The 13,704-nt window shown below is 46.1% G+C and overlaps 1 protein-coding gene across 1 annotated transcript in view; it reads right to left on the reverse strand.

The window, feature by feature from the left end:
* NUAK1 (NUAK family kinase 1) overlaps nt 1–13,704 on the reverse strand; it is a 76,852-nt gene that overhangs the window by 41,648 nt on the left and 21,500 nt on the right. The window contains exon 2 of the mRNA XM_050750341.1: nt 2,218–2,338. Coding sequence (XP_050606298.1) covers nt 2,218–2,338 — 121 coding nt within the window. The remainder of the gene's footprint in view (nt 1–2,217; nt 2,339–13,704) is intronic.

Raw genomic sequence — 13,704 nt, forward strand, 5'->3', positions numbered from 1 at the left:
GCTGGGATTACAGGCACATGCCACCACACTCAGGTAATTTTTGTATTTTTAGGAGAGATAGGGTTTCACCATGTTGGCCAGGCTGGTCTCAAACTCCTGACCTCAAGTGATCCTCCTGCCTCGGCCTCTCAAAGTGCTGGGATTACAGGCATGAGCCACTGTGTCCGACCTGTATTGCTTCCTGAGTGTGGGATCCATGTTGCTTCTTGAGTGTGTGGTCCATATCACATTCAGCTTTTAAATTTCTAACCTCATTGAACAGAGTGCTTGACAAGAAGTAGACACTCAGTAGACTAGTGGTTCTCAAACTTATTCAAACACAGATTGCTGAGCCCCACCCAGAGAGTTTCAGATTCAGCAGGTCCTGGGTGAAGCCTGAGAATCTGCACTTCTAATAATCTCAAGTGACACTGATGCCACTGGCCTAGGGAAGCACTGTAAGCTTGAGAAGCACTGTAAGAGGTGTTTGTGGCATAAATAAAAGATGGAATGGATTAAAATTTCCCTTAAAAATCCTATCACCAAGGGCTCCAAAAATGAGCCTTCAAATGACCAGGATAAAAGAAATATATTACCAACATTTACTTCTAGATAAGAGGCAAAAATAGAAGCAGCAGAAAAAAAGAATGGCAACAAAAGATCAGGGAACCAGATGAAAAATGAAAACTGTCAGAAAAACTTTAGGAGCACCACTGTTGGTTTCCTTTTAGCCCTACCTGATAACTTTTTACAATCAGACCAGAAATTAAAAATAAGTTCATTTTTCCTTTTTTTTTTTTTTTGTTAAACAGAGTCTCACTCTGTTACCCAGGCTGGAGTGCAGTGGCACAGTCTCAGCTCACTGCCACCTCTATCTCCCTAGCTCAAGTGATTCTCGTGCCTCAGCCTCCTGAGTAGCTGGGACTACAGGTACGCGCCACCATGCCTGGTTACTTTTTGCATTTTTAGTAGAGACAGGTTTCGCCATGTTGGCCAGGCGGGTCTCAAATTCCTGACCTCAAGTCATCTGCCTGCCTCAGCCTCCCAAAGTGCCAGGATCACAGGCATAAGCCATCGCACCTGGCAATAAGTTTATTTTTCTGACTCAGTCATGTATTTTTAAATATTCTAGGGAAACACTCTGACTCAGTAAAACCAAAATTGGGAAATTTTCATAAGAAAATAATCAGAAATGAATGTCAAAATGATGCACAAGGAGAGTTGTGAAGACCTGTTTACAATAACCAGAAATTTGGAACAACTTAAGTGTTTGGCAAAAGAAATTAGATTCAATAAATTATGGTATGTCCATAAACAGAATGCTATAAAACCTTTTCAAAGGTCTTTACAGGGGAATATTTATTGATACAGAAAAGATGCATGAGACAACAAATGAAAAAATAATCAAGCTAAAAAATAGTTTAAATAGCATGATCTAACTGGACAAAACCCACAAACAGATATAGAGAAATAGATAAAAACAGAGCTATGGAAAGAAAGCTATTTACCAAATTGGGAGTTAGGACAAAAATTATTTTTTAATTTTAACATTTCTATTTCAATCATTTCTACAATAAACACATACTGCTGTGTAATTTATTTATAGGGTCTTAAAAAATAAATGATAGTCTGTAGGCGGTTTATTCTCTCCATTTCTTCTCATGAAGGACCAAAGAGTTGAATTGAAGCCTGAGCATTTGTATAAGCTTTTCCCCACCCTGCTCTTTGGCAAACACCAACACAATTTGGGCTCCATTTATAAGGCATCTGCTGCACCAACCCTCTTTCTTGGTGCTTACTGGACCTGCTCAGGGTTAATTTCTAACTCAAAGAACCCAACTTTGAATAACTCCATACCACCGGCAAAGCGACTGACTTTGGGGAATGACATTTACAACGTATCCACTGTTATTTGGTCACCCAGCAAACTGTCATTTTTCAGAAACCAGGGCTGTCTCACAGACTGCCTTTCAATAAGGTGGGTTGCTTAGCAACTGCCAAGGAATTAAGAAGACAGAATAAGGCATCTGCCAGAGATATTTTATGACCAAAATGAGCTGCACTCATGTGTCTGGTTGTGTTCAAGGTAACCAAGTAAGAGATAACACCGGACTATTTTTGCATCATGAGGAAAAATACTTGGCTTCTGCCCAGAAGGGCAATTATCTCAAAGTCTTGGCAGGCCCCATGGTATGAGAAATGGTAACTGATACGGGGGTGAAAAAAAAAATCACTGACCTTCATAAATACTGATGATATGAGGATGGTTGAGAGATGACATGATCTCAATCTCTCGTCTGATGTGAACCATGTCTTGTTCATCCTTAATTTTGTCCTTACGAATGGATTTTATAGCAACCTATAAAGTCAGGAAATGAAATGTTATTCAGAGAACTAAACAGATGCAAATCAGCCATTGGGGGAGTTTGGAAAATAAATACAGATGTTACTTGTTGGCAGAACCGACAATAACCAAAACAAAGCTTGGAAAAGCCCCCTGTCATGTCTTTCATATATAGCAAAAACATTCTTCTCCCGGCAACAGAAAACATCAGGTTTTAACAGCCTGGGATTTGTGATGGTGGTTTTTGTTTTTGTTCTTGTTTTGTTTTGTTTTTGTTTTTTTCATAAAGCAGAGGCTGCTTAACACGGCCAGAGTCATTTACTCGAGGAACCCTGATGCTTTGAAAAAAGAAAAAAGGCAAGTTCAGTTTACAGGGTATTGATGATTAAACATGGTTAGGTGAAACTGGTTACCACTCAGCTCCACTGTGCAGCTGCCACAGCGGTGGCTATAAAGAATCATTACTGCCTGGCCAACCTCAAGGCCAGCTCTGCCTCAAGCCTTGGTTTTTAAGACTCCAGGCTATGCTGTGTTTACGCAAGGGCTCAGAAGCGAATTCCTTCCTACATCCTTCCTCTTGCTCAAGGCACCTTCAATAGCACATGGTATGACTAGAGGGCTCTTCTGGAGACAAATCAGGGTAAAACAAAGCAAGTGACAGCTCATCTCCCTGCCCGACCCCTGTCAGTTTCCAAAGCTCAGTGCCAAAGTTGCAAATCCAAACTGCAGAGACCTGCTAGGGCCAACACACAGAGCAATTACTCAAAAGAAACACACCAAGAAAAAGGCAATGAATGACAACAGGAACCTAATAAGGAAAAGCGTGTTTGCCAATGGATTCATCTTTGCTCATAAACAAGCTGGTTGGTAACTTAATCAGATTGGCTCTAAGCGGGCCAAAAACTACTTGAGGAAGGAGCATCCATGGGTAACAAAGAAGCCCACCAATCAATGTGCTGCCGGATCAGAAAGCCTGCCCGGTTCCCTTCCAGGCTGGTCCTCTTGTGACCTCGACTCTCATCAGTGGAGGTCAGGTAAACTTTCCTAGGGGAAAGGCAGCTAAACCATCCTTCTGGATTATAAGGGCATAGAGTTATCTGGAGCAAAGAAAGTCCTCGTTATCAGCAACCCACGGCTACACCTTGCCTATCACACAGTCAACCCCAGCCAGCCTCAGCAGGGATATATTCACTTCTGGGAGCACGTGCTACTTCTGACTTGCACCAGCTCTCCACCAAGCACTACAAATGGAAACATTTCTAAAATACAACAGTCCGTCTATGACTCAACAAGAACTGGGTAGCTGTTATGACTGTTTTCGCTATGTGCTGACCTCCCAAAAGACAGGTTATGTCTGACTAGCAGCTCCCTGGATTTCTCCTTTGCAGTCTCCTTATCCCAGTTGTGATTAAGTCAGCATTTGTGTCTTTACTTGACTCTACACTGGTAGGGATCTTATTCACTGCTTTTTTTTAACTCCAGTCCTTAACACCATGCTTGGCATATGGTAGACTCGAGAAAACATTTAGTGTAGACAGGCAGGCAGGTAGATAAAAAAGGAAGGAAAGATGAAGGAAAGGAGGGAAGCTAAAGGGAGGGGAGGGTTGATGTTATTAACTGATGCAAGCTCAGACCAGAGAAGTGGTAGCAGAACTGGGGCAAAAAATGTGGGAACCACCCCAGTTAAATAATACTGCCAAGACAAGCATAATGGGAAGAAGATTCAGAATTTCTTTAACATCTATCTACACAGGCAATAGAGAAATAGATAAACAAATATCAAACACAGGAGGCCCTGCTGTAAACCCAGGGGCAGGCTCCACCTCCCTTCGACCGTGGGTGGACCCATGGCTGGATAGAAGGAGGCTGCATGGAGATGAATGAGCCTCCCAGCTTAAAGGCCCCTTTTCAGCAGAGAGCCGGACTCAGAGCTACCCCAAGTCCTCACGACAGCCCCATTCAGTATATGGCAAGAAAAACTTCCCTTCGCTTACGTCAAATGTAAAGATATGACTGGATGGCTTTATTTTATCTGAGGAAGGGCTGTAATCCTGGGACCTTGTTCTGGAAGGAAGCAGACAGTGAACACACACAGGCTGTGGAGGGTGTGGGTGGCTGCTGGAACAACTCCTACATTCCTCCATAAGCTAAAGATGGTCAAGGGTAGAAACCACCCCTTTGATTATGCAGCAAGCTGAACTTGGCCTCAAGGAGGCTCTATTGTCAAGTTACAATAGGCATAAATTCTTCACCATGCAGGGTCAGAGGAGGGTAGCAACATTCTAAAGGGCAAGAAAATAAGCCCACTTGCTGATTCCCCCCTAACAGTCCAGCGAGGCGGAGGGTCCCACGGTGCAATCGCCAGGGGATGCTTTCAGCTGGGTGTGAAAAGGAAAGTGCCCACATTCTCATCAAGCCGTGCTCAGCACTGAGGAAACTAAAAGGGTTCCATAAATGTTAATAAGCATTGTGGCTGTCTCTCCACAAAAATGTTCCCTTTTCCTACAATGAGTTTTCCACTGAAAATGTAAAAGAGGGTGCATTCTGCTCCCCTATTTCAAAGGGGTGACAGGAAGTCAGGAGGAGACAAATGCTAGAAATCACTTTCATCTGTGCACCTGCCAAGGCTGGAGGGAAGACATTCAGCTCTACTCCCAGAGTGGTGGCAGACCCATCCAAGGTCCTGACAGCCAGTGAATGACAAGACAAAAAAACAATACTGCTACTAATAATAATGGCCAGCATTCATTAGCCACTTAATAGATGGAGCAGACACCATGCTGAATGCTTTACACACCGGGGATCTTTGCACCTTTCTCATTCAAGCCTCAGCTTCACAGCACCCTCTTAGGGAGACCCTTCCTGACCCCTCTAGCTGATAAGGCCACCCTTATGGCCACCTCCCTCTCTCTATACCCTTCCCATTTTATCTTCTCTGGAGCATCTCACACCAACTGCTTTATTAGCTGCATATTTAGCCTGTTTTTGTAGGACCCAGGGAGCTAAGAATGGTTGTCATATTGCTTGAGGGTTGTTAAGAAAAAAAAGAAAATCTCTAAATGCAGCTCCTGTAAGAGTGTCTGCTTGAGGAAGTTGAAGGATACACTGAGCCAGTGCACAGACAGTACTGCATAATGCTTAGGAACATGGCTCTAAGTCCAGGCTAAAGCCACTCTCTAGCTGTGTGACCCTGGGCAGGTTACATAACCTCTCTGTGCACCAGTTTTCTCATTCATCTAGTAGAGAAATAATAGTACCTGCCTCAGAGGTCCTGGTGAGGATTACATGTCAGGTGCTCAAGAATACGCCTGGGCCAGGGGGTCACTGCTCAATAAGTGTCAGTCTTTTTTAACCCAGAGTGAGTGTTCTATAAGTACAAACTTCCTTTCTTCCTTTCTTTTTCAGAGCAAACTTGAATTTCTCCTGGCTCCTCAAGGGACAGTCACTGGAGGTCTTAGGGACATGTTTCCAAAGTACATAAAGAACAAGAGCATCTCCATCCTGGGTCTTCACATTGCAACCTCACCTGAAATCAGGAAGATCAGATCAGCTGGTCACACACCATTATCAGCAGGGCTCCTGAGTCCAAACCAGACAGGAGGATGAACACCTTGAACCCAAAAAGCAATCCCAGGACCATTTCTCTACCCACTCCCACACTGCCTCCTTTGACCATTCAGCTGAACAGGGCACAAATATGTTTCTACTTAAAATCAAAAGTCAGCCTCAAGATATTCACACTTCAGCCTATATGAAATTTGGCTGTTCATCCACTTGTTCTTTTTGAAAACCTACCATGTACCAGGCTACACAGGAGGGAGCCAGCGCGACTGCTCCAGCCCTCAAGGTGGGAGGTGGGGTGGGGAGGGTACGGGCAATAAGCAAAACTCACACCAGTAATTACATAATTACCCTCATGGCCAGGGCTACCAAAGAAATGCACAGACATGCCCGGCATTGCAGAGGAAAACTCCTCTCCAGTTTTCCTCAATTCTCACATCTACAAAGAAACACAGAGGTAAGGAAGGGGCCCAGTAGGAAGAGATTCCCAAACGTCTGAAATCACACACCCTTCACCCCCAAAAATCCCATTTGTTCCTGCACAAGTCAGAGAGCCTGCAAGGAGGAGGGAACTCAGGTGTTTGAGCCCGACTCACAGTACAGCCACGTTCATAAATGTTCTCAAGTCTAGACAGCACCGTGTGCCTTATAAAACGGTCTGCTTTTAAATAAGGCCACCCTATGGTTTAATGTTTAAACCTTCTGCAGCAGCAGGTTTGGTGAAGAACCTGTGAATCCTGCCCTGTAGTGCCTGCCTGTTTCAGAAGCAAACTCAGGCACAGCCTCCTCTTGAGGGTTGGAGGTTTTTCCTTTTTTGAATAATCACCAAAAACCACCTGCTCTGCGGCCTGCTGGGCATCCTCTCCCACATTCGCTGCTGTGGGTGTTCAGAGCTTGGTGACCTAGGAAGGGCTGGGGGATGCAGAGTGGAAGAGTACATGCTCAGACTGTCATCGGCTGGGTAACCTCAGGCAAGCCCTAACTTCCCAGGTCACAGTTTCCTCACCTGTAAAATGGGGTTAGAAAATCCTGTTTCTTGGGGTTGTTGTGAGGAGTGGAAACTAGGTAAGTAAAGGCCCCAGCGCACAGTATTCACTGAATGGCAGTGATTATAAACCACATTTAAGGGGTAATGAGCCCACAGCAAATCATATCATAGGTCTCTCAGCTCCCCTCCACCACTATACATATCCTCCCCCTCCCCACATTTGCACAGTGGCAAAAGCAGGTTAAAATTAATATCTGGCCAGCCCCAGGGTATCCTGGTGTCTTATCGAGAGGATGCCTGTGTAGTGTAGGACCAGCCTTGGGGGCGTGGCAGAGAGTCTGGGCAGGTGGTATGTTGTCGAGGCTCTAACCAAGAGAATCCCTGCCCTCCTCCTTTTGCAACCATCTCCCTGCATGCTCATTCATTGATATAAGCTGGCCTTCAAGGAGTATTCTTGAAATGCCTCTCAAATAGGAGTCACCTGTGCATCTTGTAAAAGTGCAGATTCTGAATCCATAGGTCTGGGGATCCAGCCTGGGATTCTGCATTTCCAGCAAGGTCCCAGGTGATGCCAGCCCCAGGGACCACACTAAGCCAGGTCTTAGTGCTTTGTCTTTGACCCTGATGTCTCAACATTTTTTAATCAATGGCAATATTCTTAATAATAACAATAACTAGTATTTCTTAGGTGTTAACCACGTGCCAGCGGACTTTCTCATTTAAGCCTACCTACAATCCCATTTTGCAGATGAGAACATTGAAGCCAGGAAAGATAAATATTTCCCAAAGTTACATAGTTTGTTTAAAAAAAAAAAGTGGAGCTAGAATTTGAGCCCAGAGGCTGCTGACTTTTAAGGCTATGAATAAAGTCGGGATGAACAGAAAACATCACAGGGAACAGAATCTCCTGTAGGATCAGAAAGGGTCCCTAAACCTAGTGAGATGGACCCCCCTCCAAGCAGATGAAGTTTTACAGGGTCATATGTGAGGTCCCAAAAGGAGGGACTGGAGGGCTGAGCAGCAGGGAAGAAACACAGTCATAAATATGGCATTAGCATCGCTTAGTGAGAACAAGTTTGCATCCTAATCCCAGCAACACGAGCTGGCAACTTCCCTGCCATTCACAAGGTGTGATCTCATACCCAGGCACGTTCCACAGGAGCTGCAGGGCACGAAGTCAGAGGCAGCACAGGGGATCTCTTCTTACCTAGGAGCCCAAAGGCCACCTGCAGCAGGAGCAGGCAGCCAAGCCCAGCTGGAAGCTAGGGTAAAGGGCTCCTGCTCCTGCCTGGGAGATGGACAGAGTGTGGGGCAAGGCACGGCCCCACCGAGGCCACACCGGTCCAAAGCTCCCAGGATCGCCAAGTGGCTTTCATTCAGAAAGGCTCTGCCCAACGACAGTCACCACGGTGATGTCACCCATCTTGCAAACAAAGCCCCTAATTAAATGACCCCCAGCTCTTTACGGAGGGGCCTGGCCAACTCAGAACAACCCCCCAGCAAGTTGCCATGATGCAACGGGCCCCATGGGAACCAAGCCAGCTCTGCCTGGGGCCCATGGGCCTCTTCTTCCCTTCCTCTTTGGCCTGTTGGTTCATGTCCTACATGAATGTATTTCAGAAGGAAATGGATTGGAAGCCAAGAGTTGTATCAGCAGGCTCTGACGCGAGGCACGGAAGTCAGGGAGCACGGCATGTGTAGCTAGGAGCTTTTCCTTTAAAGAGTGACATCCCCTCACTAGCCCCCATCAGCCCTTCAATCTTATCAGAGGTTCTGAAAATTTAAGCCTCTGTAACTTGGTTCTCAAACCTCTATTTCTCAAAATTCTCCATTAAAGAGATGAGGATTCCTGTGATTATATCGATTTCTCTCCTGCCATGAAAAACGCATTTTATTTTCAGAACATAAACAACAAAGCAGATTGGTGCTTGACTGGGCCTGGGCCAGCTCAGGAGGGCCTCAGAGGGCTGGGACATTTTATCTACAGGGACAGTCATTCCTTGGTCTCTAAGGCTCACCCCCACCCCTCTCCCCTTCAAAGACTGAGCTAAGAATGTCATTATTGCAAGCGGTGATGCCACAAGGGAAGTGGAATTAATGACTAAGAAATAGTAGGCAGATTTACACTCCCTGTCGAGGTATGTAAACATAAGATACAAACCGTGGCTGACCAGGCAAGAACCAAAGAAATAGCAAAAAGGCCACCGAGAGTTCGTGCTGAGTGGGCATGCCAAAAGTGAGCCACAAATCAGCCTGAAAAGGACAGTCAGAGACTCCAGAGCACTATCTGTCCAAGGGTGGTGAGCAGATCACCTGCCTCTGATCCCCTGGTTAGGGGGAAAGGGGAAACATTGCTAAAATGCAGATTCCTGGGCCCACCCCAGAGCTAGTGAATGAAGGTGGCGGTGTCCAGGGTAGGGGGCAGACCTGGTCTCAGCATTCTTTACAACCTCCCAGGTGATTCTGCTGCACTCTGAGGTTTGAGGGCAGTCACCTTAAAGCAGGGCAAATGTGGCCCTGACGATATCTATTATTCTGTAGCTTAAACAGGAAGCAGTTATGTTACACACTAGATGACTGATGAAATTAATGAAACTTCCATTTATACAGAGGGGAATTAAACACAGGCTTCCTTGAGGGGGCTCGGTGACTTGAATTAATTCACCCCTGGTAAATGGAAAGTTTGCCTCCAACGGGTATCTCCCTAGTCCCAGCCCAAGGTGGGCCTGTGGATGAAGTGAGGCCAGGGAAGCTGGGTGCGGATGGGTTACTTCACAGTCTACACATACAACCCAGAGCATGAGAAAGCCTCTGGTAACACAAGAGACGCTAACACAGGCAATATCAGATTCAAAGAAAGACTGAAAATGCCAGGCTGTTTAGCTGAGACTGGAGTTGCCAAGCAGCTGTTTATTTTTGGACTTTCACATCTCTGAAGCCAAATGCAACACCAAATCAGAATTCTAAAGTGCAACTGTTTTTCTTCCAGGTTACAATTGCCCTGGGGAGGGAGGGAAAGGGCTGGGCCAGAGGGCTGAGGTTGCTTACAACTTGGACAGCCTCAACCAGTAGCATCTGATCACTCTGACACTGTTTATAACAAGGCTTGGATAAGCTTAAGGTTCTGCAACTTTTATTTATCAACCTCCAAACTCAGAAGAACCCAAGCTAGTACTACTAAGAAATCCAGCATCTGCACCTTGGGCTCATCGTCAGTCACAGCAACTCAGCCAAGGCGACTCCTATAAGCAGAGGGACTCGGATGATTACGCCACCGGCTCAGTTTCTTCACCTGCAAATGAGGACGATGATGGTACCAACCTCACAAGGTTGCTGTGGCAACATGGCAGATTGTGTATATGATGAATGGCAGAGAAGGCAAATAGTACCTATGGCAGAAGCCAAAATGAGCACTGTTATCATCAGTGGATGTTAGAGCTGTAAGGACTTAGAATGTTCTACGCCAATCTCCTCATGTTACAGATTGGGAAACTGAGTCCCAGGGAGGTTAAAGTACATACAGGCCCCAAGTTCATGAAGTTATCGGTAGCACTGGAATTGCAACAAGAGAGTCCTGATTCCCACTCCAGGAGGGATAAACACTCTGAGCAAGGGGTCCTTCCTAACCAAATACTAAGCCACAGTGAGCAGCAGGGCTGAAACTGCCACAACAAAATTCAACATTTACATGGGAGGCTGGCCCCAGTCACAGCCAAGTCCCCAGAACTGTTGCATCATTAATAAACCCAGATGGGAGTGGCAGATACTCTTCAGGGTGCTGACAAATCATGACTTGTGTTGCAGCGTGGTGCATTTCACCTCCAACTATTGTCTGTCTTCACATAGCTATTCCAGAGACGCTGTTTTCAGTTCAGTTCTATCCAAACCTTCCTCCAATTTCTGAAGACTGATTTAATATCACCCATGAACACGCATACTTGGGAAGTTTCCATCCCATTATTTCTTAATTCATTGCAAACATTGCTTTTAAATAACTTCAGGCCACTACTGAATCACTAACCTTGGGGACAATGAGCTAGGAACACAGAGACCTAAGAAGCAAAATTAGTTTTCCAAAGGGAAAGGAAATTAGTCAGTTGAGTTCAGCGGATCCAGGTGAGCAGAACCAAAAAAACTTTTCTTCATTTCTTAATATGGTAAAATATAACAAGCAAAAAAGAGGCATGATTTTCTATCTTATTTCATACTTTAATCATGAATGGTTTTATAAAAAAGTGAAAGAGAAGATTCTGCAGAAGTTATTTTTATCCAGACAGAATCTCTTCTGTATAGAAAACTGATTTAGAGCAATCAGGATGTATAAGACCTATTGGATAGGGTGGGAGCAACGGTGCAGGCTGCCGTCTGTCCCCTAAAGCCTCTGGAGAGCACTCAGGAGCCCCTGAGGCCTCTCTCATTATCTCCTCACAAGCATCTTTTTCTTCCAAGAGAAGCTCTCATTGTCCATTATTCCTAGAGTTAACAGGCTGGTCCCTGCTCCCTAGCCCATTGCAAGATCCGTCGGGAGGCTTGTCATCTCCCTCATTAGTGCTCCACAAGCCTGCCTGCTGGGATGCTCTTGCTCATTGCAAATGCACAGCCCCAAGAAACCGCGGGCTGAGCTCAGAGGCGTGTGCTCAACCCCAGACGAGCATTTCCTGCCGTCCCAGCATGGGGATGAGCCTCGCCCAGTACTCAACTCTCAGTTCCTACCCTCAAGGAGGCTGAGGCAAGGGTCTGTGGTCATCTCAGAGACCCAAGTTGTGCCCTGGGTTGGGAAGTGTGCTCATGCCCCTAGACACGCACCTGCCATTTTCTCTGCCAGGATCCTCCACACCCTGTCCTTGCCATTAACATTTTCAGTTGACCAACTCCTCTGCATCCATCTGCTGCAGACATGGCCCATCCCCTGCAATGACCCCTTTGCATATATGGGTCCCCTTTTATAACCTTGCTCACCATTGCTCATTTCGTGCTTCATTTGCACGAAAACCATTTCTGTTTTATGCACCATGGCATCTCCCGTACCGAGCATGCACCTAATGTATGGTATATTCAAAAAAGCTGGAACCCAAGTATTAAGAAGGACCCTTGACAAACAGAAAACCATAGTGGGACATCTGATCATTCTGGTCAACCTAAACCCCAGCCACCTGCCCCTGAGCCTTCTTTTACTTGCTCACCTTTCAAATGTGGAATCCCTTCTTGTCCCAAAATCACTGAGCCTGAACATCTTCATCTTCCAAATGGAGATAATAACAGTGCCCACTCCAGAGGGGTTGGGGGTGATTCACAATCACAGCTAGCAATCATAATAACTACCAGTTATCAAGCCCTCACTATGTGCCAGGCCCTCAGTACCTTTCTGTTAAGCCTCTCAACCTCTCACTCGTTAAATTCTTACAAAAACATTATTATTTCTGCCTTCTCAATGAATATAACCTGAGTCTGAGGGAAGTTAAGTAACATGCCCTAAGGCACATAAATAAATAGGAGATCTGGGTCTCCATATGCCGAAAGACCATACTCTTAACCTCTGAAGCACACTGACGAAGCAATCAGCACAGTGCCTGGCACATTACTATCATCCCCAACCCCTCTGGGGTTACATAAATACGAGCTGAATCAGAACCTCTGGACATGAAGGCCCCATCAAGGCCACACTGCCTTGTCGCCACCAGAAGTCCTTTTGTTAGCTAATATTTAAACCACTTCCATCTTCAAAAGTACACCTATCAATCAGTGTTCCTGCTGCTTTCTGTGGGACCAGGTGGGCAAAAGGCAGAATTGTATGGGAGGGGCTGGGAGGCATGTCCCTAAAACGATGTGGGAATGAGTCAGCTCCACAGCAAGCAATTTTGGAAAATCTGTTCTGGATAAGGCATTGATCCAGTCCTAGAGAACATGACCTAGACCTACCCTTCAAGTTGCCTACCATCCAATGGGAGAGGCCAGTAGTCACAGGGGGTCCTCCCCACCCAGCCCCTATTCACTCTCCTCTTAGTAGGAACACCCTGACTTCACTGTGAGGACTATCCCTACCTCCCAGATGCCTTTCGAAAGAGACCAAGATACTTCACCCTCTCCCATGCCAACAGGCAGGCATACGACTCTAGAGCTGGCCCTGGAGATGCTCTTTCTAAGGTTTCAAGAACCGTCCCAGCAAAGTGTTCTTTTGGGAGCCCACAGGCACATGATGTGTATAAACAGAGATGGGGCCTCCTGAGAAGTCATTCCATGCATGGCTCCCTCATTTCTATCCCTGTGTCTTTCTCACGCTCCTAAATAAGAATCAATTCAAACCAGAAAACTGAGTCTCACTTTGCTCAGCTATTCATTTTCCTGTTTCCAGAAAGAGCCAAGGCATTGTCGCTGCTGCCTCTTTCTCACACTGCGTGCCTTACACTCAGTCATCTCCTCCATAAAGTGGGCCTATTTCACTTGACCGGTGCTAGTTGAAATGCAGTCTTCAGGACCCACGTAGACGTCATTTTTGTAATAACTTCCTCAAACACCACAAAATGCAATATTAAATTATTGTGGAGGCCGGGCGCGGTGGCTCAAGCCTGTAATCCCAGCACTTTGGGAGGCCGAGACGGGCGGATCACGAGGTCAGGAGATCGAGACCATCCTGACTGACACGGTGAAACCCCGTCTCTACTAAAAAAAAAAATACAAAAAACTAGCCGGGCGAGGTGGCGGGCGCCTGTAGTCCCAGCTACTCAGGAGGCTGAGGCAGGAGAATGGCGTGAGCCCGGGAGGCAGAGCTTGCAGTGAGCCGAGATCTGGCCACTGCACTCCAGCCTGGGCGGCAGAGCGAGACTCCGTCTCA

This window comes from Macaca thibetana, chromosome 11 (assembly GCF_024542745.1).
Source record: "Macaca thibetana thibetana isolate TM-01 chromosome 11, ASM2454274v1, whole genome shotgun sequence".
In the NCBI taxonomy this organism is placed as follows: domain Eukaryota; kingdom Metazoa; phylum Chordata; class Mammalia; order Primates; family Cercopithecidae; genus Macaca; species Macaca thibetana.